Source organism: Pavona decussata, unplaced genomic scaffold (genome assembly GCF_977016875.1).
Source record: "Pavona decussata unplaced genomic scaffold, jaPavDecu1.1 SCAFFOLD_59, whole genome shotgun sequence".
NCBI lineage: Eukaryota > Metazoa > Cnidaria > Anthozoa > Scleractinia > Agariciidae > Pavona > Pavona decussata.
The window spans coordinates 1,789,582-1,816,471 of record NW_028145481.1 but is presented as its reverse complement, the minus strand read 5'-3'; the positions used below and the strand labels follow the sequence as shown (position 1 = coordinate 1,816,471).

The window sequence follows — 26,890 nt, the reverse complement described above, 5'->3', positions numbered from 1 at the left end:
TCTGCCTACATCCCCTATTCCTCAACCTCTACCGTCCGATACTCAGGACTCTCTACCTCAAAACACCGAAAGTCTGGAGACTGAGGTAAAAAACTCTGGAGATTTCAGTAAAAATCTGAAGATTGCATGATCTACCGGCAGACAAAACAGGCATTACAGCCCGCAAATGAGTGTGAGCCGTGAGCACTTAGCCAGTACTGGGCCTCCCATATTTTCAAACATCTGTAGAATTCTGAACATTGTCGAGCTTTATGTTCATTAGATTGTTTCCATATTTTAGATCACGCCTCTACTATTTTCCAACTCAAGATAAAATAGGCTATTCATATATAAAGAGAACCACCTTCCTTGAATCAACAATTGCACCATTAATTTAAAATTATCCCTACAATTCTCACATTGTCGCGTTTCATGTTCATTTTGTTGTCACCGTTTATCATAATTAGCATTTTTGTCTACTTATTATAAATTTAACTTCCAACGCTTTGTTCATTAACTAACTGAAGATGACAGAAGTCTCTGTCGAAACAGGAATTGTTTTGTAACTCCTTAAAGGTTTTGTCGTTTTCTTTAAACTTTTAACTTTCCTGCTACTATCAAGACCCTTTGGAAATATATTTCACTTATTACGATATTCTTCCCCCTATTTTATTTAACTGCACAGAGGTAGTGGCCAACACGAAAGAGCCTTGCTCCTTTGGCTACTACGCACTTCCTCCGTAGAAAGGAAAATCATTAAGTAAATTGCTCTGTACGTTTAATTTTTTTCTTACTGTAAAATATATTGTATTTCGTTGTAATAAGTGTAAATAAAATTGAATTGAATATTAAAGACAAGTTTACTGATCCCATGGACGCTGTTTACTCTGCCAATCATAGGAGACAAAACTATATAAATTGACTCACCACCATCACAACCTAAATCGCAGAAATCAGACACCACGCTTATACTGTTCTTTGTCGTGAGGCTCAACCGACATTCAAAGTTTCGCACTACATGTTTGGATGTTTGCTCTGAGAAAATGTGTAGTAATTAATTCATTTTATTTAAATTAAGATATGACAGCTTTACATTAAAAGATACATATTTTCTGAACAATAAAGGTTCACATTAATTGGAAATGAACGTGTCTATAACTAAAACAAAATAATTTAATCCTTATTAATAACACGGTCTGATTAAATTGATTAACTGAAATTGTATAACAGGAGAATTTGTAAGACTCTTTTACCTCGACTTGTGAAAAAGTCGGTTTCCAATCACGGTTACAGGTAATATACTGAGAGATGTTAAGCCGCATCTTGGCTAAGCCACGAAGAACACAAAAAATGTGCTGTTTAATACGAAGGCTCGGCCAAGCTAAGCTGTGGCGTTGTACACTCAGTGACGCGACAGAAATGTTATTTTTCCACGCATTTAAACGATAAGTTCCGGGCTTAGGTAAGCCACAGTTTTGTTTGTTTGTTTTTTCGTATAAATGGCCACATTCACGCAATTAGAAAAGTGAAAGTGACCTTTTCAAAGTGATTCAAAAGAGCATTTAATTAACAAAGTCCCCTAATTTTAGATAACAGAATTAATTAATTTAATTTAATTAATACTACAGATAAGAATTATGAAACTGTTTATGTACTAATCTCTGAGAGGAATTTGGCGAAAGATTGGTAAAAATACTCTAAATAAAAGAATTAGTTCCCGCTGATGCGAAAAAGATTGACAATCGAAGCGTTTGTGAAAAAAGGTCGCGTTTGTGGCGGCTGTATCGAAAGTTCAGGAAAATCCCTGCATGGGATAAATAAGGTGCATTGTAATTTTAGTTCTTTTTAAGGAACTCTTTTTATTTTAATCATAATCTCTTTTTTAAATACTCAAACAGCAAATGTGTGGGTTTACATCCATTTAAAGTAATACAAATACACCTTGGTTCATCATGCATTTTAACAAAATTTTAAATTCCCAGTTTTGATCTGTCCCTGAATCACATTTACGGAGACGCAAAAAAAAGTTTCACGAAATGTAAACTATTCCGGCCAGATAAGATGTTTTAAGTCCTGGGCAAAGCAGGACGTTATTTTTCCGGGGTGGGTACTCACATATTTAAAGTTGCACCGACCTACCCTGGCCCTGTAGAAGACTATAGTTCTAGTCTGACCCTAAAGAAGGCCAGTTCTACTAGTCGAGTGTTGTTCTACATTAAATCTACCGGTCTGCTATCTATCCGTTAAACTAGCATTGCAGTTTTAATTGTGTTTCCATATGCAAGAAGGAAGAAAAAGTTACATAATTTTTGGCTGAAATAAGGTCACGATTTCAAAATCAACTGAACAGACGACACACCCTCGGGACCGCACCAAAAATTCGGAAGAGTAACCCCCCGGGTTACTTCTTTTATCTAAATTAAACACAGATGATTTAAGAATGTTGTTTATTCCTACTGCCACCACGTAGATCCTATTTCAGTACATCTAGAGAAGTCGAGAGATTTTTTAAAATAAAATGTTTCTTAATAGGATAAGTAAAGCTTACTCTCAAACGCCTTTAGTGAGGGCCACGTAATGCAGTTCTCTTTTAACCTGAACAATTTATTTCCATTTTTGGACTATTAAAACATGGCTTAGCTCCATCGACGGAGAATGAACGAAGTAATTCCGAAGTAATTGCGTAAAATCCTCGCGTGACTAGCTTGTTTTTTTACCCTCCGTCGGTGTTCGTATTGTGGTCGCACCCGCAACGCGTCATCACCATTTCCGAGAGATTTCCAAAATAACTTCTTGCAATTATAAAAACGGCGAACGAAACGGAGCGCTACCATAGTCACTCCAACTAGAAAAGAGTCGAGATCTGAAGCCGTCAGCAGCTGAGTAACCAAAATGAAAGGAGTTTTAATTTTTGGTATAGTCATGGTTGTGTTAGCCATGCTGTGGAGGGCAACGCTTGCAAAGCCGACAGACGACGCATGGCAAGCAGAGTTAAAAGATGACATTCTTAAAACAAAACTGAGGTAAGAAAATTTAAAAGTTTGGTAACTTCTGAGGTGATCTCAAATCACAGGAAGCATAGGCTAAAATATGATAGTTAACTGAAAGCACAAACCTCCAGAAAAGTTATGTCAAAACATAGAGAAATGAAGATCTGACTTAGGTGTGGTGCCGTCTAGATCAACTAAAGGAGAAAAAAATTATTTGAACACAAAAAAAAGTTATTTGGAGACAAGAGTTACTAAGTCGGTAGCTTTAAGATAAGCGGTCACCCTTAAGTAATATTTTTCATGTAAAACGGTAAAAATTTAGCTCAAAGCAACAGTTCAGTGCCACTTACGGTATAGTATCAAACTACAAAGAGATGATACATGATGAGCCATAGAGAAAGAAACAAGTGCGGTTCAGAAGCTCGAGACATTTCAAACGATAACATTTAGAAAGTGAGCTGAAGGAAACGTCACGTCACGTTGTATATAGTAGTTTTAAATTTGTTCTGTTCTCTTGTAGTTTATCGGATGTTATTTTACAACCCCGTCGTCAGCGAGTCCAACGCGCTCTCCGAAGGTTCAAACGCTGGTGGTTTTGCGAGAATACACCTAGGCTGCCTGGTTGTCCCACTCCAGATCCTGAGTTGTCATGATGACAGCAAGCCTTGGCAGCCTGAGAAAACGCAAGTCACAGGTAATTTTTACGATATCTTTTAAGTACAGCGAAAACACGCTAATAAAAAACTTTGTAATGCATGGTGATACGGTTCATACAGCGATACAGGACAGTGTATCGCTTGAAAAGACATACTAGCCTGAAATAATCATGTAATCATCTGAAATAATCATGTAATCATGATACCCTTTTTGGAGTCTGAGAAAAAATACTCTTTTCGGATAAAAAGACGAGGTATAGATGTGAAGGAATATATACTTTTTTGGAAATAGTGGATTACCAAAAACACGGAAACAATTTAATAAATAGTATTTTTAAAAGATACAACATGGCGGTAATTTCATTTGATCAAGCACTGAATAACATCACATGCATGCTTATATGAGATGCGTCAGTGCAAGGGGTAAAAACAAATTTTGTCCATCATGATAGCGCATTTTAAGTGTGGGCGTTCAGTAGGAAGAAGTATCGGTATAAAAGTCTTCCTGTTCAGGAAAACGTCCTGTGGAGGCCAACGGTTCAAAGCATAGCTCAGTCTTTCGTCAAAAAAAATAATCCAAGCTAGTTCACAGGGCCGTACGTGTTGTTAATCTTGTCTAAGGAAGCGAAAATACGACAACATAACATGAATTCGAATGAATTCAACCGACTGTGTCTAGTCCGTATACACAGATTCAGTGGTAATACGTATTCACTCTGTGAATGCTCCCAGTATTGCAGACATTCCAGATGGAGCCGGCGGAAAGCCTGCTGTGGAGTTGAAACTTAAATCAATACCAGATACCGACCGGGTTTAGGACATTTGAGACAGGTGTTGAGTACGGTACATCGCAATCTCGTCCCCGGGACTGGCCCCGCAAAACGGGAGAGTTCCTGGGGTCGATAATGGGTATATCGCACCGGGCAATTTTTTTTTTTACGCCCACTTCAAGATGGCGGACAGTTACCGTGACAGACTGGTAACTAGCAAGTCAAGTAGAGTAACACAACATTACTTCCGGTTAATTCGCGATCGCTTTCGCGTGTTTCCACGGCTTCTCAAGACGTTGTTTTTACCTGTTTTTACACTGAGACACCAGACATCATTAGCGAAATGTAAATTTAATGAGCTGAGATCAATAAAAGTGCGGATAACCTTGTGAAGAATACTTCTCAAATCGCCTCCGAACATTTTTATAGTATGTAGTGTATCGAGCCCCTTTCTACGGCTAACCCAACCTCTACTACCTTTAAAAAATATGTCTCGAACTTTTATAGTGTCACCATTCCTTGAGTACAGTTCAAAGCTCAGAAGACATTTTTCTGGTGGGCGTAAAACGAAATCGATTTTCATTTTACGCCCACTTTTTGGGCCCGCGGAAAGTAACGAAGAAACTGGGCATGAAAAAAGTGCGATCGTTCGTTGGGAAGCTGGTAACTAAGAGATATGTAAGTTTTGGCGGCAAAATTGTTTCCATTTCGCGGTAATTTGTCACACTCGTGGAAAATTCGTCTATTTCTCTGTTTACACTAGTTTTCTGTGCGATCGATTGGACATGGCGTTATCAGTTGACAATTGAGTGTCAGTAAAGCTGTACCTTATACAGCTAGACATAAAACATGATTAAACCAATACTTTATAGAGTAATGATACACTTCCACTTAAGGCTGGTGGTCTGTTTTTAGTGGTGCCTCTCACTTCCATGAAGAAATTGGAGGAGAGCTAACCAGTACAGGTTTGTATACATGCAATTATTAAAATAATACAAAAATAACAAATAATGATAAAAAAAAAAATAACAATAAATGAATAAATTAATGCCACAAATGTGAATCATGGCTGCCCCTAATGACTTTCCAGCACCATGTTATAACCAACTGGCCGGATGCTGACCAATGAAGGCTATTTACAAACTGTAATAATAATAATCTTTATTGAGGAACTCAATGTCACTAATAAGTGATTTACAAAAGAGTCCTCGAGTCCTGTAGAGTAGTTGAATTTGAGACTGTGGAAGAAAAATCCAGATAGTGGCAGGGTGGAGGATTTGACCCCTAGTGGGCTAACTAATAGGCCACGCCTAGTTATTAGTAGGCTTCCCATTGAGAAGTATTCTAGTTACTATAACAAACAAAAATAATAGTGCCCATGTTTGCATGAGGTATGTGACAGTAGTAATTTTGCACAGATAAACAAAGTCAATATCTCCAAATATGCTATTTTATTCTCCACTTCAGTAAAGTGTACAATGTGCCAACATGTCAGCAGCAGAACAATCACCATGTTAAATAACAGTATCGACATACAGGTAGATGTAACAGTTAACTTGCACTTTTCAATAACAGGTGGAATCTGAAATACAAAACACTGCATGAGCAGATGGTTGCATTTTTTCCTGCCATCAATCAAACAAAGTGGATCAAAATCCACCAATCACCGTGCACGAGCGTGACCTATTGATCCTGTTACTTTGTTTCTAAAGCTTCCAGTGCAGTCATTGACGGTAGCGAAAAATGCAACTGTCGGCAGTGATTTCAATTTCGGATTTGGCATGTTATAGCAAAGCACAGTAATCAACAGTGATGGGCTATGCATAAAGGATTTGTGTCAATCATCAAGAATTTTGGTCATATTTGTGCAAACAGTAACTACATTTTAATATTAACAATTTATTCAATTTTCTTATTTACAAAAACGTTTCCTATCATGGCCTCTTAACCATCACCATACATAGTCAAATGGAATTATCTTTTCTTATTATAAAATAGGGGTCCTCTCAATCACTGGTTGAAGCACTCGATTATATACAGACAAAAATTCTTGATGGGGACAATCGATGCTTCTGCGAAAGGTTAGGAAGTCATGAATTTGCAATATGTCTCACAGAGATCATATTAGATTGTGTTTGCGTGTGCCCACAATACCTATTGTGCTTGGTGTTGTACACAGGTGTAATGAGCTGACCAGGGCTGAGAAAGACCAATTTGTTGGTAAATGGCCCAAAGTCCTCACATTCCATTTAAAAAGGTAGGTTTATTTTGAAGAATTGGTTTTGAAAGTTACATAATTTTGTGGAGATTTTTGTCTTAGCTTCTTGCATTTAATACCTGAACTCTAAAGACAAGGGATCCTTTTCCCCCTAATATTTGCAGTAATATATTGCAGATTTGAGAGAACAGGAATTAACAAATTGAGGAAGAAATTGATATATCCTGCATGGTTTGACTGCGTACTATTGAATGAGCCATCAAAGGTATAATTATTTTTGATACAATAAGAAAGTAAAATATAATTTTTTTAGAAAAGCTGTAAGTAGTGACATACCCTAATTTATTGTCTGTACTATCATTACCTGTATATAGCTTTATTTTAAGAATATTAGTATTATAGTTGAACCTCCGCCAATGCACAGCTCCCGTAAGTGGACACCTCTCAAAAGCAGACACCTGTGCTTGGTCCCAAGGGTGTCCGCTTATGGGAGGTGTTCACTTATGGGAAGTTTGATTGTAGTAATTTTGATCTCTACAAATAAACTGGGTTGACATTCAAAAAGGAAAAGTGATGAAATAGTCCACTTAGCTTTGTTGACCAGCTGATACAGGTATGAACAGGAACAACTTGGCTAACACAACGATCATACTTTACTCAGGCTGTCGGCCATGTTTTTTACACACAACTCACACTCGTTCCCATGCGCAACACCACTGACCAATTACAGCAGTCCTACCAACAGCTTGAAAGAAATACTCCCTTGTATTTATTTTGGTTGGTTGTTGAACTGTAACTCTATAGAAAAGATGTATAAATTCATACTTTCCTTATTTCCATGGTAACATTTGTGAAAGTTTTGGGATAACCTGAAACAGGCCACTAGCTGATGAAACACTTGCCTTCTGTTCATGTTTCCCACAACTTCCACTTGCCATATCCATCCCCATTTATAGAAATTGATTCAGGTTAGAATTAACAACATTACAGTCTGCAGGCTCTCTGACAGTGACCACCTCTTTTAGCCAACCACTTTTCCTGACATTAAATAGGAGGTTGCCTATACCAGTATTAGAGGGGTTCCACTGTATTACCATTTAAATGTTTATCTGAGAAAGGGTACACACCTATAGAAATAGTTAAGATTATGCCTTCTCTAATTGTTTATACTATAATGTTTTGCTTACATAGAACAGCAATATGTACGAGTTGCAAAGTGTTGTTGTACATAGTGGTACTAAGTGCAAATGTGGCCACCATTATAGCTACTGCAAGGTCGACCAGAGGTGGTTCTGTATGAATGATGAAGTGGTATGTTAAAGCCATACATACAGTTTCTTACTTTTACATTTTTTTGCAGGTTTCTTGTGTATCACATAACGAAGCTCTTGGGCAAGAGGCTTATCTTCTTTTTTTACGTCCTTCAAAATAATCATGATACAAAAGAGATTAGCCTTTATTTAAAAGGAGGGATCCCAGCCTAAAAAGATGTGCGTGTGTGTAGGGGGTGAGGGGTTTGGGGGGGGGGGGGGCATCGGTACAATTTAGGGACAGGACGATCAATAATTTTGCCAACAATAGAACAAGGCCAATATTCTGCCATCTTGACCTAAGCTTGGCCAATAAAAGATTTATTATATGCATCCATGAGTAAACGGGTAACAGGTAATCCTAAGTGGGCAAGATGGCTCCATCTTGATCAGGTGAGTAGCCAATCAGAGCACAGGATTCACTTCATCTTGCAAGCGATGCAATAAAATTCCAAATTATACAGTTATATAGTTATTGTGGGTTCCAAAGGGGGGTGACAAGTTAGAAACAAGATCAGAATAATTTAACAGCCAGCATTAATTACTTTGTTAGTTATTAGCAGGCAGACGGTGTACACCAGAAAAATGTGGAAGAGGAAGCAACTCAAAATGGAGTCTGCTTCAATGGACAATCAGTGCTTGACCCCAATGTTCATTAGATTTAACCACACCATCACTAGACCCAACAGACATTACAGACAACAGCAGTCAAGTTGACAGTATTGATGAAATGCATCCAATCTACCCCATAGCAGAAGGTCTTTAGACAAAGGTCTATGAAGTGTGCAATGACATTGTTTCAAAATTAAAGAGTGGAGATGAAAATTTTATTGTGGGAGTCAGCTAGTTTGTTTCAAGGTATGAAAAACTCAAAGAAGGGAGTACCTGTAGTGTGATACCTCGAATTGCATCTGCGCTACATACTTTTGCAAGCCGTCACCTTAACAGATTCCAGACTACAACCAAAAAAAAAAGGATTGGAAAAAGAAGAAAGCTAGGTGCAATCTACAGTAACAGGCCAGTGAAGAAAGGGGATTTCCTGAAGGATGAAGAAAACTCGAGCAGACTGACCTCCAAAACCATTTACAAGAAAGGCTGAGGACGAGGGCAATGACAGTGATGAATTTGATCGGTTTAGTCTTAGATTTCGTGTCAGGAAACGACCAAAGGTACAGAAAAGAAAGCATGATCTTGCAAGTAACATTGCAAAAAATCAGCAAAAATTATTCTGGAAAGTGTTAACAATTTAGGCAAGTGGTTGAGCTTAAAGAATCACAAGTAAGAGGATGTGACTGTGATTAACAAGGTTAAAGGAACACACATTCAATTACAAACAGCATTTGAGGGAGTTTGGGAGAATTTGAAAGTTTATGCAAGGCAAAGGGGAACCCAAACTCCCTCAAGTGTCTGCATCAGTCCATGTAAACACATGCACAATTTTCTATTTACAAGTTTTGTGATTGGTTGCTTTTTGCGTACCTTGATTGCACTTGATTACCCTCTGTATAAGCAGCTGTCCGTATTGAAACGAGCCGTACAAACTTGTACTCTCCAGAGTTCAACATTTATGTCTTAATTCATTTCCAGTCCCTTTTCTTGTAATCTTTCATGCCCAGTTTTCTCGTTAGTTTCCGCGGGCCCAAAAACTGGGCGTAAAATGAAAATCGATTTCGTTTTACGCCCACCAGAAAAATGTCTTCTGAGCTTTGAACTGCACTCGAGGAATGGTGACACTATAAAAGTACGAGACATATTTTTTAATAGAGGTTGGGTTAGCCGTAGAAAGGGGCTCGATACACTACATACTATAAAAATGTTCGGAGGCGATTTGAGAAGTATTCTTCACAAGGTTATCCGCACTTTAATTGATCTCAGCTCATTAAATTTACATTTCGCTAATGATGTCTGGTGTCTCAGTGTAAAAACAGGTAAAAACAACGTCTTGAGAAGCCATGGAAACACGCGAAAGCGATCGCGAATTTACCGGAAGTAATGTTGTGTTACTCTACTTGACTTGCTAATTACCAGTCTGTCACGGTAACTGTCCGCCATCTTGAAGTGGGCGTAAAAAAAAAAATTGCTCGCACCGGTGCGAAGGCACAAACAAAGCCTTGGCAGTACGTTTGGAGCGTTTTTTAAAACGCTTAAAAGAACCCTTGAAATTAAAAATTAATCGATCTATGAATTAGAGAACAAGTCAACTTCAAAGTAGTATCGAAGCAAAATCGCAAAATTAAAATATGTGGGTCTCTTATCTTCTTTGCAGGCCCAAGATCAAGATCAAGAATTACAATGACAAGGCGAATAACAACGAAGAGTGATATAAATTAAGCGTATAATCTTCTGAATGAATATTTATTAAGACTGAGAAAATTCGTATGACAAATCAATGATTTTTGCAAAAGAAATATTGATGTATCTAATTGTTTTCGAGTTCACTTTATGGCGAAAATATATTTGTAAAACTCACTATTTATTTAATAGCCACGTGGCCATGATATAAATATTACAAAGAAGCTTTATGTGTATAAGTTCTTGCCATGTCTCTCTAAACTCAAGCATCCGAGTGAACACAGTCTTTATGGAACCTTGTCAGTTCCCGACTAACTCTTTATAAGGTTTAGCGAAGATGAAACTGGTCATAACATAATTAACTCCCTTAACTAGCTTGAAAAAAGCCGTTCAAAATGTTCTATAGATTGTCCTTCCTAAGAAATTCGCTTTTTCTCAGTGAAAATATCACTGCCCGAGGCGATTTATATCGGTAATTCGGAAATTTGCACTAAAATTGTACTGCGGTAAACTTCGCACCCAATGTGTATACAACAGTGCGTTCGATCAAAGTCTGGCGAAAGAACTAAATTCATCCGATCTGCGCATATGGCGACCTAGACCTGTGGCTAATTAAACACATCCTCCGGTTGGTTATTTTCGGCTGTGGAAAACCAAAACCCACCTATATACACCTCACGAGCGCTTCATTAATTTTACATCTTAGTTATGATAATTGCAGAAGGAAATTTACTTCGATAAAGAGCGGCCGCACAAAATTTTATTTCAACATAACAAAAAACGTTTTACCGCAGTTAAATGGCCTTGTGTAACCGTTTACCACAGTTTTGACAAAACTGAACCGTACAGCAAAATTCCAAGCGTCTGAAAACGTGTGAGGACCGGACCCAAGCCTCATTACCTTTTATCGAGTGCCAACGTGTGATGTCATATTTGACTCTTTGTACCCAGGCAAAATGGTTCTGTTTCTTTGTAATTACTCCGGCCAGGCCCTCAGTATAGGGCTAGGACAGAGTCAGAAAATGGGCTTTGTCGTCGTCGACACAAATCTGCAAAATTGCGCAATCTTGCTCGCTCGTTAAAAATGGTTTTAAAGACTAATGCCAAGCTAAAGGTGAAGAAAAGTCTAAGTCAATACTAAAGGACGAAAATCTTTTGGAAGAATCTTTATTGATAAGTAATTAAACTCGGATCAAAGTTCACGTTACTCCAGGATTAAGCCGCCGTTAGGCGTTGAAGCTTTTAGCTGAAACTTGTGTGCAACGGCGAACGAGATCAGTTTCACGACACGGTTGAACTCTTTTTTTTTTTTTCCACTCGGCACTGCGACCGTTGCGAGCCGTTGCAGAAGTGGAAAGACCTTCTACTTTTCGTGAAACTTGTCTCGAAACTTGTTTCACAGCGCCGTCACAACGTGTAACGGCGGCCTTAGCTTATCGGGCTTCGAACAACTGGGTCCAGATTCTCACTGAAGAATGCATTTTTGTTTTCTGTCGACTCAGGCATTCAGAGTACTTTGATACTGAAAACATGCTGCAGCAAAGAACCACCCCTCCCCTCCCCTCCCCCCCATTTCAACGCTGGGAAAATGGCGCGTTTTCGGTAACGTTTGCTTTTGGCGCGAATTCATTGTTGATTTGGGGGGTGAAGAAGGGTTTTCATTTTCTATCTATTCTGTCCAAGATTGTAGGTTGGCTTTGCAAACTTACGAACACATTCTGGAACCGTGCAGATGACACACAAAGCTCAATTGTCCATGCTCCCTTTTATGATTATAGGTCAGGAAAGTGGAGCACGCCTGCCGCGACAGTAGCAGAAATTAAATAGATACTGTTGTCACAAAACGTGGAAATTGTTCAGGTTTTATAGTAAGGTTACATCGTAATATTTAGTTCTGAGGCTGATAAAATTCATGGCAATTGTAAAAAGCGAATTCACCTCTGCGAGATGTTTTCCTGTCATAAACGGATACAGACATAAAAGATACGATCTGGAACACGCAAAAGACAATAACCCTTTGACAAGTTCAATATTACATTACTTGGCAATTTAATATCTAGAAAAGACCGTATCCAAAATATTTTTCATATTCAGGACGGTAGACTGAGAAATGTCTGCTGCTTAAATTCTGTTGTCTAAAAACCGTTGATTTGTCAGCAAACACTGTTAAGGTAAGACCTTGCAATTGTTGTTATAAAGCGTATAGCTCCAGAAGCTTGTAATTGCATTAAGGAAAGGAAAGTAGGGCTTTTACAATGTAATTTTTACCAGTTCAAACATTGATTAATCTGGTTAACGCCGGTTTGATCGGAAGAGTTGGATTCAATTCGCAGCTTTGCGAGCGAAAAGCATCTGTAAACATCGAAACAAGTCAACTGCATGCCCAAAATAGACTTTACAAGCTTACAGATGTTTTAATTTGCTGTTTATTATAATCATACTTTATCCGACTTTCAAGAGTGCGAAGGTTCGATACTGGGAAAACTATATTTCCGAATTTCGAGAAAAACAAACTGCATGGTCGCCAGGATTTCATCTACGGAACCACATATCGGCTTGGTAGTGAGGTTTGACTCTGGAATTGAAGAAAAGAGTTCAACATTGTTTACTTTTATACTGAAGTCTTACGGCCATCAAGCTTTTACTTGTGTCAGAATTCCATCCACTTCCGTCGCGATCTTGAACTCTTCAACCCGTAGATGAGTTCGTGAATTTATGAGTTGTTTATGGCGAAACTGTCTTCGTTGCAAGAAAAATAAACATTGTCTTCCAAGGATACTCCATTGCATGATGACCTGGCAATGAGTTTTCTAACTGCCGAGGAATGTTAGCATTCTTGTACACGTAGTGTCCTTCCGGTGCATTTTTTCAGTGTACAGTACGTAGATCTGAGGGAGGCCCGCAGTTTCGACCAGTTCCTAAGAAAGTTAGAGCCATTGCACAGGTCTCCCGGAGGGAGAAAGGGGTACCCAAGAAAATTGATACAGGGAGGCTCTGCCCCGAGGTTTAAACCGTTATCCTTTTATAAATCATTTTTGACAGAGATGGTAATCTTGTCATACATCTTCTAGAGAAAATGGTACCCCTTACACATACCTTCAGGTTTTGAAAACTACAGCTCTTTTCTGGTCCGGTTTGAGATATTTTAAGGCCCTTCCAAATGCCGAAACAATAGTTTTCCCCACCCTTTTCTATACTTAAGGGTCCAGTTGTTCAAAGCCCGATTAAGCTAATCCTGGATTAACAACAACTTTGGTTCGAGTTTAATTACACAACAACAAAGATTTTTGTCCCTCAGTTTTGACGTTGACTTTACTTTTACCACTAGCTTAAAATTAGAGCTTAGAAACAATTTTAGCGAGCGAGCAGGAAACGCTGGTTGACTTTATTTTAATCGTGGATTAACGTTAATCGGCTTTCGAACAACCTGGCCCAGCACATAATAACCCTACCCTCTTATTTGTCTCCAGTCTGAGAAAGGTACAATGGAACCTTGACTTAATGAAGTGCCAGGGGACTAGAAGTTCCACTCTTCCTCTCTCGAGAGGAGCCTTCCCATATAGTCCATCGGTAGGGAGTAGCGAGTATCCCTCCCCTACCTCCTGGCCTACCGGAATTGAACCGAGTATACTTTCTAGTGCTGTTTCATTAAGCTGGGCAAGGTTGTTCGAACGTTCTGTTTCGTGGATCATTAGAATCTTGAAGTAAAGCAGGGTTCAAATAAAAGCTACCGTTCTTTCACTCAGTTTATTTGGCTGTACGTACAAAGTGATTGTGACTGTTCATATTTATAAAAGCTATTGATCATGACTTTTAACACTGGCTGCACGTTTATTGCCTTGACGGAGTGTAAATTGACATTGCGGTCATTAGTCGACATTAGTCGACAGTGACAAGCGATGACATCCAAAATATTTACCTCTGAGATAAAAGATCGAATTGACATGCATTCGGCAACGATAATGACGGAGTGAAAGCAGTTTTGAATTCCAAAACATTTAATGCAGAATCAATGACTGTATGGTACTGATTACAGTCATACTAACTGATTTTGTTAGCGGGGCCGAGTATGAAATTAATTTATATTTTATTTAGCCATTGATGCGAAATTAAAAGACGTCTTTAATTTGTGAGCTACAAATTAATTTGTTGAAAATGATGTCAACAGAGAAAGAACGCATTTTTCCTGTTAATTTGTCAGTGTTATATCATGTCACAGATCAAAGAAGGTATGGATGACGAAAAGGTAGATCAGTACAAAATGACCTTGAAAGAACACCAATTACTCTATAATTATAGTTTTCAGGGATGATAGGTTTTCAGAATTCGTCATTCACTGCAGCAATTTACCGGATTTAGTCTTAAGCGTACAAATGGCATCAACATTGATTAACTCCTGCTCATTTCTCACGCGATCGCGAAACATAACTCACGGTGGCACACATAAGGTAAAACTGCCAGATTCTGATTCTGGCTTATTTTCAGAGAGCTAATGTAGCATCGTGGTTCGTTTTCGAATTTGTAGGTGATTTGTTGTTTGCAAAACTTTCCAAAAGCAGTGCACATTCTTCTAAAGTGATTTTTCCTTCACAAGATACCTTTTGTTCCTCCGAAAGTTTGGGAATGTTTAGATCTTTTAAACTGAATATTCCATCATTTGTGAGTTATTTTCATTCTTGTTTCTGCTCGTACACAGGTTATAGATAATGAATTGTGGCTACCAGAATCCTTCAGCTAGTTTTTTTTTTTAACTAATTAGAGCTATTGTTTTTTGCTCTCAACTGAGATTACAAAATTTTTAATTTGATAAGGAAGACGAAATGAATTCTGCTAGTTGTAGTGAAATAACGCCATCGTGAAATTGGCCTATTCACAAGAAATCAGGTTGGTCCAAAAATTATTCGTCGGAAATAAAACGTTAGATGTCAAGTATCAGTTGACGATGATTATCGTACGTTCTAGCCTATCAATAGAAAAATCCCAATCTTAAATTTCTGGCAATATTTACAGCAGTTAAAGCTTACATTATACAAATGCACTTCACCTAAAGATTATTGATTTAGTTTTAAGAACATAGCTCTAATGTGAACTGGCCCTTAATTTGCCTTGTAATGCAACTTAAACTGAGCGGAACACACCGGCTTGCACGTAGGACGGGATATGTCTTTCAAGGAGATTTCGAATTGCCGGGTACTAGCATTAACTCTGCTAAAGCTATGTCATGGAAACTTACCTCTCAAACCTCCCTTTTATTTCAGTTCTTCAAGGCGATGACAGCCTTTGCCTTATCAGCATCACTTCTTGTACTGTCTCTGTCATTCGTCCCTACCAAGGCTTCAAATCCAATCCAAGACTGCCCCGCTTGCTGGTGCAAAAGCGCAGGAGACTGTCCCGACCCTAAGTACGCATGCCCTCCGACGACGAATTGCAAAACCGCCGTGGTGAAGGACAAGTGTGGCTGCTGTGATGTGTGTCTTAAGGCCATTGGAGAGCCGTGTAGGCGAGAGCCGTTTGAAAAGCAAGATGAGATGTGTGACAGAGGACTGGCTTGTATGAAAAGCGATGATGAGTGGTATTGTGCAAGCATGGAGCCCGACAATTTTAAAGTCAGCAGATGTGAAAAAGGTTTGTAAACTAGTAAAATCACCCGCAGAAGATTTATGCAGTTCCTTATCCAGATCAAATTGGACTGAGTTTGAAGTTGTTGATTTATATGAAAGGACAAAAGACAAAACACCGATGGAAAAAACCTAGGAGCAGAGCGAGACTTAAACCCACCTATGACATAGAATTTGAGCTCAAGACATTTAGTGGAAAGCAGAGTTTTATTTCACTACGTAAAGTCTAATCAGTCTCCAGTGTTCATGTTGAAGTTGCAGGAGTTAGTCGCCAATTGCAAACAAGATCTAGAAACAGGGGTTGATGGGCAGATATTTTACACACGTATACACCACCCTACGACTTGATCGTGATTAATGACGAATATCGATAATTTCTTTCTAAATTAAGTTTTAACGTTACCGTAGCCGGAGAGAGGAATACTTAGCAGTCGAGAACATTGTGCGGTGATATCGCAGGAGGCTTCACCAAAAATGCGCAAAACTTAATTCATCTTGTTAAAGAATTTTTACTTGAAGCGCGCTGCCACTGTTGCAAAACACTTTCCTCACTTGTTACTAATAGGACTTGTACGCCCAAATCGCACAGATCGAAATCGCACTGAGCTGATTTACACTGAGGCGCGGTTTGAATTTCTCGCTGCTATACTGGAAGAGAAATCGTTATAAAATTCGAAACAAAAATTTTCTTTGTAAAATAATACTCCGCATAACTTCTTCTTCTCAAATTGATTTCCTGAAACGTCTTTGTCAGGGAATCACTTGGCAAATAACAATTTCAAGATTCCACGTCATGAAGATTTTGGAGTTTTGAATGCATGCTTCAGATCTTTCACATCTTCCAAAGCAGCACAAGCAACACACTTTTCTACCAGTCTTGATATATACTCATTCATTTCAGACGAGAGAAACCGATGTTATGACTTGGTCACAAACAAATTCTACCGCACTGGCGAAATCTGGATACGCGGGGACTTTGCATGTACTGCGTGCGCCTGCAAAAGCAATGGTCAGCTAAACTGCTGGGGCATACAGTGTAATGTTCCTGCTTGTCAGCATACCACACGAGTGGAGGGAAGATGCTGTAGAATTTGTTTGGATACCGACAGGAAAAAAGGTTAGCAATATGAAAACGCTATTTATTCATAATTCATGAAAACATTTATTTATGGGAAGTGGAGGAATCGAAGTGCCTTCTCTTTATTTTTATTCCTCCCATCAGCACTTGCGTTTCGCATTCGTGCCCAAGCTCCCACCGCGGTCAATCTCACGCCGCTCCAGTTCTCCATCTTATAAGATAAGAGCTTGGGCAGATTCATGGTTGGTAGTAACATACCTTAGCTTTCACTACACACTGATTCACGGGCAAAGAGGAATGTAATAAAAATGTAATGATAGCGGCTCCCACTTCTGCTTTATAATTAATCTGTAGTTGTCTCAAGTCCTCTTCAGTTAGAGTTGCAAAGAATTTTTCAATGAAGAAACAGCAATACTGTTACATTAAAGGGTTCAAACCAAGAAACATTTCTGCTATTTTGAGTGTGCTTATTACCAAATGCTTTTTCTTTTCTAGTAGAAATATACTGTAAACTGACACAACACTTTTTGCTCTTTTTCTTCAGTGTGCAAATTCAACGGAAAGATGTTCTTTGAAAATGAGACCATTGTGCTGGAAGATCATCGGTCCATCTGGTGAGCAGTCTGACTGTCCTTCGCGATGGCTTAAATTAAGCTATTCGGCCATGTTTTTAGACGTGGCATTCGATATGCATCAGTCAGCGGCTGGTTCGAGTTCATTAAAAAGGGTAGTTAGTTATAGCTGATGGAATTACCGTGTCTAAATAAAGTTATCGTATGGCATGAATAAGGGTAATAAGGAGGGGGAGGGGAAAGGGCGGCAGCGGATGGCGGATGGGAGAAGGATCCCTAGGGAAAAGGGGACAGGCAGTCAAGGGTAGTCGGGAACCGAGGGAGTGAGAAGTGGAAGAAACGTTATGTGGAAAAATTTTTTGCAACATTGCGGAATGGTTTCGCAATTGAAAACGATCAAAGAGAGGGAGCCAGTCCAGAAGGTTATACCTTTCCACTACACCTGCGCTAGAATTACTGTTTAGTTCGAAGACCGAGGCCCCCTTTCATGATTCTACATCATCCTTAGTCCAACAATAGACTTTTGTCAAGAAAAAATATTTTGAATACGTCTTAATTTAAAAGAGCTGCTTGAATTTGGCCTCAGGGCTCAAGGATTTCTTCGCTTTATCCCAGGGAAAGGCCCCTGATTTTCTGGGAGCCTAGCTTTTTCAGCCCTGAGCTGATGGCACCGTAAATCTCTTTGGAACTCAGAGTCCCAAGTATTGTTCCTTAATAATAGGCTATTACTGAGGAAAAATACTTAGGATACATTCTAACTTAGGGGGTGGGCTTCGTCAATCTGGCCCCTGAATTACACATACGCAAGACTGCAAAGAAAGTTTATCTTTGTCTCTCTGATTGCAGTAAATGTAAAGAGTCACAAGGGTGGCAGTGTCAAAATGACCACCATCAACCAATGGTTCCTCTAGAGGGTAAGATGAGAGATTGCAGACAGTGTACTATAACTTTACAACGTGCTGATCTTTTCTTAAGAATCGGACGATTTTCTCTGTAGTTCTAACGCGGCCGGAGTAACCTTGAACTGGATCATGATAACGACAAATACACCAGTATGAATACAACTCCGCCCTTCAACAAATCTGGACAACTGATAACAATTTGTCGGTTCAGATTCAAGTTCGTTCTCTGTTATCTAAGAATATTCGGCAGTAGTAAAGTATTAAAACGTTTCTTTTGCAGCTGAGTCCAGTGGATTGTAATCATAGGAAAAGACGTTTTGATGGAAAATGTTTTGGCCTTCATCGTTTTACGTAGCGTAAAAGAAAACTAAGCAGAGGATTATCTTACAATTAGGTTCACTGGGCTTACGCCCTTGTTCAAATCGACGAAAGCCGAAGATTTTCGATCGAGTATCAGCTAGTATCGTCTTGTTTACGTTTTTCTTAATTTTGCAGTATTAAACGGTTTACTCAAGCCAGTGTCAGACACGTTGACTAACTGCGAATTTAGTCTGATTTTTCCTCAGTTTAAGAAAATACTTATTTCAACAGAGAGGCCTAAATGCATAGATCCATTGTCGGATGAGGTGTACAGGAAAGGTGAAATCTGGAGTCTCAGTGAATGTGCGCACTGTTTGTGTGGAGATTTCCAGACTGGAAATTGCTCAAGCATTGGCTGTCCCAGACCTCAGTGCGACAATCCGTTTAAAATGAAGGGACGTTGCTGTCTTATGTGTCCAGCGGACTATGCTAGAGGTTTGTTTGTACTCTGTGGATTATGCTAGACAATCTGAATACACTGGTCACCTTATAATGCTCCACGGTATGTCTATCTCTATATGGTGATATGGCTGTGCGCATGCGTGACGTACTAGCCATACCATGGAGTTCACTGGCGAAAAATGTCTGATTGGTTGAAATTCAACCACGTGACTTAGTAGCTCAGCTTGCGCGCGGAGCCTGGACAGCAACAACAATCCCAATCAAAATGGCGGCCGATGATCTGCATGATGGCGGAGTTTTCAAAATTTTACGACCAGCCTGAAAACATAAGCGTAAAATTTTCAAAGTGTCTTTGTCGAGAAATCTCTGTACCGTAGTTTTTTTGTGCCGAGGAATTAAAGTTTGTACAAGAAAGGAAGAAAGGAGACAAACACAAACGTTTATCGCGAGATCAGAATTAATTAGTGTGGAAGGGTGTACGTGAGATTTCTTGGTCTCGGCCAAGAGCTGTACTTGTGGAGTAATGCTCATCTGCCGGTTTAGGAAGAAAAACCAGAGCAGGTGAAGAGTACCATGGTAATTTAAGAGAATCCGATGAGTCTACGACTCGATTTTCGAGTAGAAACGTAAGTAAATATTTAATTGCGCGGTTTACCTTTGTCACTGGATGAGAGCCTCTCGAGAAGCAAATGAATACTGGTAATGCTGATGTCTAATTTCACAAGAAATGTCTCAAGATTTTGCACCTTTTATGTGATAGGATAGGGGAAAATGTCCCCACTTACCGGCCCACATTTCCACTCCAAAGCTACTATCTTTCGGACATTTCATTGCGACCTTAAGTTAAGAGAAAATTCTACGAACAAACACTATACTTGACTATCTGTTCTTTTTATTTCAAAGACAGGCTACAAACTCTGTCTCTACAAAACAACTGATGTGGGTTTCAGTGAGTGATTGTTATTCCAATGAGGTCTAACAACAGACCTGAAGTAGCTATGTTATTGCCGTTAATGTAGATGTTGTGGTTGAAATTTTTGTTTGGTTAAGTAAAATTTTCCTTTAGTTTATCCCCATAACCATAAATTACCAAACACAAAAAGGAAGGAAAATAAAAATAAAAGTGAATAAAAGTGAAATTTGAGCCACAATATAAACGTGATTAAAAAATGGTACGTTACACTGAAATTTGTGACTTGTGTTTTACTTGTGTGTACTTTCAGAAATAATATGCATGTAAATAACCACAAAGCACATGCACACATGAATGGAAGGAATGTCATGTACACGGTATTATTCCAGACAGAAAGTGTCCATTGATGCTTAACAACATGACATGTTATCACTAACAGTGAGGTACAATGTTATCATCCAATATCTTTAATGGTAATGAATTTCCATGGTAACACAATGTTGAATTTTTTACATTTGTTTGTTACACAGACGGTGACAAATAAAAGGCAATCCTCTCTCAAACATGGGAAGTAGAATTTATTTCTAAATATTGCATTGTTTACTCTGGTATCAAAAAGATTAAAACAAGATTTAAAAGCAAATAATGGGCAGCCACTGACCACTGCTTGTAAATTTCTCCATTTATATCCATTCATATTCAATTTCAAACAAGAGAGCTTACAAAAATGCAGCTTCACTTTGTAAATAAGCAAATTAATTGTACAATTTCAGTGATAGTTTGTTAATTTTGATTTTTGACAAAATGCACTGATCAAGTGAAAACTTCAACATCCCCCATCCCCAAGCAACCCTCCAGGTATTTGAACTTTGTAAACTTAGGGTGATAGGTTAATTGTTCAAATTTGTGCCCCCAAGGGCCAAAAAGCCATTCAAATGCACAACCCTTAAGGCCTCTCATTGAAGACAAATTCTCAGCTTCAATCACTCGCTATTACCTTCAAAAAGAGAGAATTTTGAGGAAAAAAAAGTTGGTTTTTATTTCATTTTGTTTATCTCATTCACTCCTCATGGGGCTTTTCAGGGATAATTTGCAACACTGTTTTGGGCACTTTGCCAGACTGCTTAAGCTGCAGAATAATATAATAAATTATTGTAATTTGCAGTTAAGCAGCCTGAAGTAATGAGTTAGAAATAACCCTGTACAGTGAATTTGGATTTGTGATAGACACTAGGGGTGGTCACTGACAGAGCTGAGATTTATGTCCCCGGAAGTTCTTTTATGTCCCACAGAGTCAGATTTAAGTGAAAGTACAATGAGATGTAGCCTATGGTTTTTTGTCCTTATCAGAGAAGACTAGAAAGTCTAACCATTTGCAGGTGACAGGTGATAGTGCAAAGGCAGCACTTTCTCCTCATTTATTTAAAGACCCTGAGTGTTTGTCTGGTCATAAATCGAACCCAGGCCAACTGCTGCACAGTCTGGTACACAACCAACTTTGCTAACCAGGCTGCAGTATTTCTGTACTCAGAAATTAAGGGAAAATATGGGTAATAATACCAATGTTTGAAAGAAAAAGGTGTACAAATAACTTTTAGTTTGCTTATCTCCATGGATATGCTAGAGTTTCTTAAAGTCCATTGTCAATTCATTTGGAATTCATAATTTTCTACTATGTAAGCATCACATGAGCATGGAGTGGGGTATATTTGAACAACTGTTTATCAAATACAAACTGTAGGTCTGTAACAATATTCTGCCTTGAACCAAGCCTGAAAATCTAATCCACCTTTTTTGGTTTTGCTGTGAAACACTTTCAAGCAAGAACTACAGAAACTAAACAAATGATCATTAAAAAATTTATTCAAGAGAAGGCCCCCTTTTCTTCTGCCCAATAACAAAACTCTCAAACTGCAATAACATTTATAATTCATCTTCCTGGTGGCAAGAAATGTTAGATGGCACTAAAAGTGAACAAAAGATGTCCTATACTTGAACAGTTCTCTGGTTTCAAGGCCTCTTTCAATGCTGCCAACCCTAAAGAAAGAATAAATAATTAAGCCAACATTAATAAATGCAAGTAATTCAAGATCCTTTGCATAAATTCTTTCTTTCCTTTATTTACAGTGTATTTTTAGTATTTTTAAGTCTGCTGGCACTAGTAGTAATTACTAGTGTAAATGTAATATGTAAATGTTTTTATGTTTTACCATTTACTTCATCTTATTTTTCTATCCATTTAAAAAAATGAAATTTAAAATAAACAACCATGGAGAAAAAAATAAGGTCCCTTGAAAACTAAGACCCCGTCAAAAACAATGATGATGTTGTGCAACATGGATGTGGTATAAAAAAATAATAAAAGAGTGAAAAAGTTATTGCTTAGCATTAAGGTAACAAGAAATCCTTATTGGATTTGAATCTATGTGAATAGAGAAATATTAGATTAATTTGCTTTACTCAGTTGCACATGCCATTTAAGTACGACATCTATCTTGAAAATAAAATAAATTGAGAAAACATTAACACAGAGGGAAAATAAAAAGAAATAAAAATAAATGTTACGACTGCAGTTGACATCATATACTGACTAATCGATCATGCAACCACCCCATCAAATTCTTTCAAAACTGTTTTAAATTGAAACTCTTATTTGATATTTTAACTGTACATCATCTACAAACAGCATTGTTTTTAGGTTGTCTAATGAATAATCATCCCGACAGAAAAGTTGAAAACTTTACTTATTTAGAAATTATATCTGCTCAATAATACATAAATTCCAAGCAGTAATTTGCATACATGTAGTTTAAAATGAAGACATATGCAGGGAACAACCTTTGTTAAAAACTGTAAGTGTCTCCTCTTTTCTCTGAGCAAAATATTCATGAAAATATTACAAGCCCATGGGTCGCGACTGCTCAGTGACTTTATATTTACGACTGAATATTACTAGGAAGGAAATCAACCTACATGTATTGTACACTCTTCTTGCTTTTCCTTTGACTTATTACAGTGTTGCACAAGATGAGAAATTCAATAGACTAGCAATTGTTCAGTTAAATATGAGCATACATGTATAACTGTTTATGTAATTAATAATAATAATTATAATTCAAACATATTTATACAGGATTGCTGTATCAGTTTTAAGAAGAAAACTGCTATCAATGCAGGTCCTGGGTAAGAAAAAAATAAACTAAAAGGAGATCACAATATTCTGGGAACATTAAACATTAAAAGGAAGTTTCAAACAGTCATAAATTCTAAGAATTATTAAAAAATTTTGCACCTTTGTAGAAAAAAGCGCTTCTTGCATTCTAAGTTAACTTTTTTCCAAAATAATCATTATTTCTAGTATTGTAGTGGTGGATGTCATGGTTTTTCACATTATAATAATTAAAAAGGTATCTGGGAACTCTATTTCCAGAGGTTTCCAGCCCAGATTGGTGAAAATTATATAACATACATGTGTATATATCTGATCTGGAAATAGTTAGGAATCGTTAGATGCATAGAGAGCTTAATTACGTATTCAAAATACCAAAAGGCTTCAAGATCGGCGCCATCATACGATTACAGTCTGTACTGGTTTTTCCCTAAATCGAACCATCTACATTCTGCTCACCCGTATGCCAAAAATTACTGTAATGGTGCAAAAAATGGGCAACATATTATATAACACTGCACCTTCCCTGCCACCTGGTACAAGCTAATTCCTGTATCTACCTAAAGCCCAAGAGTTGCGCTTCTGACTCTATATAATAACTTTTTGTACCAGGTGGCAAGACACTTGCATTATCATAAAATGTGACAAAAACATACCTTTTTCGCAGCTCTTTCCAGCGAGAACATCGTTTTACATCACCGATTTCTATTCGATCACATGTTGGAATCTCTGAGCCAAACGTTACCGTAACGTAAAATTTTTCAGACAATACGTTCCACTTGAAATCGGCGATAAAACTGCCCCCGATCTCTCACAGAACTGGCAAAAACAACAGGTATTCGACTGTCCTACGGCAGCCATTTTTCCTTCCTTGCTTGTGAGCGGTTTTCATCAAAGAGCCAATAAGATTCACGGAATCACGTCACGTGATAATTTGCACAGCGCCTGCGCAGACATTTTTCGCCAGTGAAACCATGGAGTTAACCATGGAGCTGACCTGTCACACCAAATTGACCTATCATACCAAATTGTTCCTGTATGATAACTTGGTGAGCCCGTAAAGAATAGATGTTACGTTGTAAACGTTGTAACGTATGCAGTCAGACCTGCACCTTTCAAAAGCTGTATTTTCACTGGACCCTGATAACCTGCAGCTGCATTGTTTTTTAGGGTTGGGAGCATTGTTCTGTTGTTCGTTCTTTTGTCCTCTCGATCAAACATGTAGGACGTTGCAAACGGTGCAGGTCACCGACCCCAACGTGTCTCAAAGTTTGACGGCGTTTGCTTGCATATTAATGAAGTTACAAACTTTTTTAATAGGTCCTTGTGAGACTGGATGGGGTTAAACCAGGGACGAGATTGAGTTTTTCTGTTTGTTTTATTTAGCTTGCCACTTTCAAGAGGTAAAGTACTTTCATGGAGAGATTCTTGTTCTTCCTGATAGATGTACTCTGTGGTAAGTCCGATATTGCAATATCTTTTAAAACGTGAAAGGCTCACATATTATGTCATTGTTGAAGCCAGCATCATTGAGATTAAGAATCCTGGGTAAGAATGCGAAAAGCAATACACAGCTTACTGAGGCGTTAAGGCTTGTTCTTGTCGGATTAAGATTCTTCTGGTGTTCTGCGCGCAAGGCCGTCCTCAAAACCTGACGGAGTTCGGTTGATAATACAGTTAAGGGGGTAGCCTGTGTAGCCACACGTGTGCGAGAGAGGCACGCGGGGATGCACCCTCGCGTGTCTCCCTACCTCGCGCTCCACGCTTTTTACGCACCCTATATATTTTTCACGCGTCTGCCAGGGTTAGTTTCTAAAGAAATTGTGGTGCTACGTTCATTCGTGGGGAGTTAAGTTGTCCGCAAAAAATGTGCGCCAGCGGGGTTGGGCGGGGTCAAACCACGTGGTGTTAACAAAACACAAATAGCAGATTTTCCTTTCATGCAGTACGTGCAGCTACTCCAGATGGCAGTGCTCCAGTGACAGATGCAACTTTACAAAGATGATAAGAGGTAACTTGGTGAGGCCCTCAGTGCGCAGTGTTATGTTTGTGAACGTTGACGTAGATTTCTCTTACCGCATAATCAAGTCTAATTCCAGAGAGGTTGTAACTGAAGTAGAGGGTAAATGACGTTTCCTTTGGTTTATTTAGCATTGCTTCGTTCAAACCTCGTTATATGATTAGAGCTGATCTTTTAAAAAGTTTCGCGAGAATTTCTCAACAAACTTCGTCATCCCAAAGTGTCTCTCTCCTTTGTCATACGCGTTGCGTTTTGCGTCCTTCTCTTCAAGCTCTACGCCCAGGGACAAGGCAGGTCAACTAATTTGATTTAACCCAATCAGTCGTGAGTTCCCCACGCATGTTTTCCCGCGTGTTTCACGCATAGCGCCACATTTTTTCGTCGTGAGGACGATTGGTTCATGTGTGACATGAATATGTGAGGTCGATTATCATTTCCTTTTGAGACATAATGCACAGCAAAATAATCCTTGACTCGACTGCTTGCGGTCTACTGATACTCTGCTCTGTTACGCTCTTTATTTTTTCAGTTTACATTTTCATGTATTTTTCCCCGCAGAACCATTAAAGATGGGTCCCAAGTGATTAACCTGGAATGGAAGGAAGATGTAGCATGGGGGATTCCATTTATAGCCCCCACCACCAAGAAGAACCCACAAAAATTCCTGCCATCCTTGTGGGGGTGGGGTGTGGATAAAAACAGACGAAGTTATGGCGTAAACGGAGTTTACATGACTGTAGTTATTTTTATTGTTGCTTAATAAAGATTACTTAGATTGAGGCCCAGAGCTTTCATTGATTTTCATTTGAAAACGGAGTATCTTAATTTTCTTTTTTTTTTCTATTCTTTTCTGTCTTTTTTTGGGGGTGGGGGAGTGCTGTTAAATGTCCTTGTTACAAGTAAAAAATTCCCATAGACCTTATACAAAAATAGCTGATATTTTAAGAGGTTAGCAAGGTTAATTTGAATGCAAACAAAAATTATATTCTAGATGAACACATTGAAAGAGGTACTGGATTATCACAATTGAAAATGCTTTTGCCTGATATTTATTTGTTTAATAGCTGTCCCTGGATTAATCACCTACCTTTGGTGCAAATATTTGAATACCCAAATCTATCTCCCCTCTTTCACCCCCTCCCTGTCAAGTTCAAAATTTATGCCTCGGTTTTCGATTGCAAAAGCACAGGTTTTATGACATTTTTCCTATGGTAATGTTCATGTAAGTTACTCTTTCTTTAATTTATTCCTTGAAGCTCTCTAGTTAGGACTGTATAAAAGGCCTTGTTCTTAGCACGCAATATTTAAAAATAATTGCTGCCCTCTATTAATCCCCCTCCCCCCTCCCTACTTAAATAATTGCCCCCTTTACAGTGCAGAAAAAATAATCGCCACCGACTACTATTCCTTTAGATATGGTGATGCATTCAATTGCAACTAAGAAGTCTTACATCCAAGTGCTCAATTATCATCACCATTATCATCATCATTATCAGCAATACAATCACTGCTTTAGAGTCTCATTGGAAGGTGCTCAATGAAGTGGAAAAGAAGGACGGGAACTGTGTGAAATTGGTATTTCAAACAAGCCAAACTTACTTTTAAAATGAATGCTTGGTTTATCAACAGAGTTGATAACTA

The 26,890-nt window shown here is 38.4% G+C and overlaps 3 protein-coding genes and 2 long non-coding RNA genes across 7 annotated transcripts; 3 read left to right on the top strand and 2 right to left on the bottom strand.

The window, feature by feature from the left end:
• Nucleotides 1-2,791: 2,791 nt before the first annotated feature.
• On the top strand, nucleotides 2,792-10,470 carry LOC146479370 (uncharacterized). Its single transcript, XM_085110848.1, has 3 exons — nucleotides 2,792-3,002; nucleotides 3,490-3,663; nucleotides 10,190-10,470. The coding sequence occupies exons 1-2, from the start codon at nucleotides 2,872-2,874 to the stop codon at nucleotides 3,620-3,622; spliced, it is 264 nt and encodes an 87-aa protein (XP_084966974.1). The 5' UTR covers nucleotides 2,792-2,871; the 3' UTR covers nucleotides 3,623-3,663; nucleotides 10,190-10,470.
• LOC146479372 (ubiquitin carboxyl-terminal hydrolase 17-like protein D) lies at nucleotides 4,740-8,124 on the top strand. 2 transcript variants are annotated; one of them, XM_085111009.1, is made up of 5 exons: nucleotides 4,740-5,933; nucleotides 6,394-6,476; nucleotides 6,575-6,652; nucleotides 6,791-6,878; nucleotides 7,805-7,933. In XM_085111009.1, the coding sequence occupies exons 1-5, from the start codon at nucleotides 5,874-5,876 to the stop codon at nucleotides 7,931-7,933; spliced, it is 438 nt and encodes a 145-aa protein (XP_084967135.1). In that variant the 5' UTR covers nucleotides 4,740-5,873. The 2 variants fall into 2 exon arrangements, with proteins under 2 accessions (XP_084967135.1, XP_084967136.1); XM_085111010.1 differs by lacking the exon at nucleotides 7,805-7,933 and adding an exon at nucleotides 7,974-8,124 and having other exon boundaries at nucleotides 5,852-5,933.
• LOC146479371 (uncharacterized) lies at nucleotides 5,832-9,660 on the bottom strand. The gene is made up of 2 exons (XR_014864946.1): nucleotides 9,403-9,660; nucleotides 5,832-8,034 (listed from the first exon to the last, which is right to left on the bottom strand). It is a non-coding gene; the product is annotated as an uncharacterized LOC146479371 (long non-coding RNA).
• Nucleotides 10,471-12,260: 1,790 nt separating the features above from the next.
• On the top strand, nucleotides 12,261-26,029 carry LOC146479368 (cysteine-rich motor neuron 1 protein-like). Of its 2 annotated transcripts, none has more exons than XM_085111005.1 (9): nucleotides 12,261-12,386; nucleotides 15,474-15,840; nucleotides 16,735-16,950; nucleotides 17,456-17,525; nucleotides 18,330-18,397; nucleotides 18,977-19,180; nucleotides 24,616-24,685; nucleotides 25,176-25,240; nucleotides 25,808-26,029. In XM_085111005.1, the coding sequence occupies exons 2-9, from the start codon at nucleotides 15,486-15,488 to the stop codon at nucleotides 25,831-25,833; spliced, it is 1,074 nt and encodes a 357-aa protein (XP_084967131.1). In that variant the 5' UTR covers nucleotides 12,261-12,386; nucleotides 15,474-15,485; the 3' UTR covers nucleotides 25,834-26,029. The 2 variants fall into 2 exon arrangements, with proteins under 2 accessions (XP_084967131.1, XP_084967132.1); XM_085111006.1 differs by having other exon boundaries at nucleotides 25,176-25,248.
• LOC146479369 (uncharacterized) lies at nucleotides 21,906-24,185 on the bottom strand. The gene is made up of 2 exons (XR_014864935.1): nucleotides 23,886-24,185; nucleotides 21,906-22,097 (listed from the first exon to the last, which is right to left on the bottom strand). It is a non-coding gene; the product is annotated as an uncharacterized LOC146479369 (long non-coding RNA).
• Nucleotides 26,030-26,890: the final 861 nt, after the last annotated feature.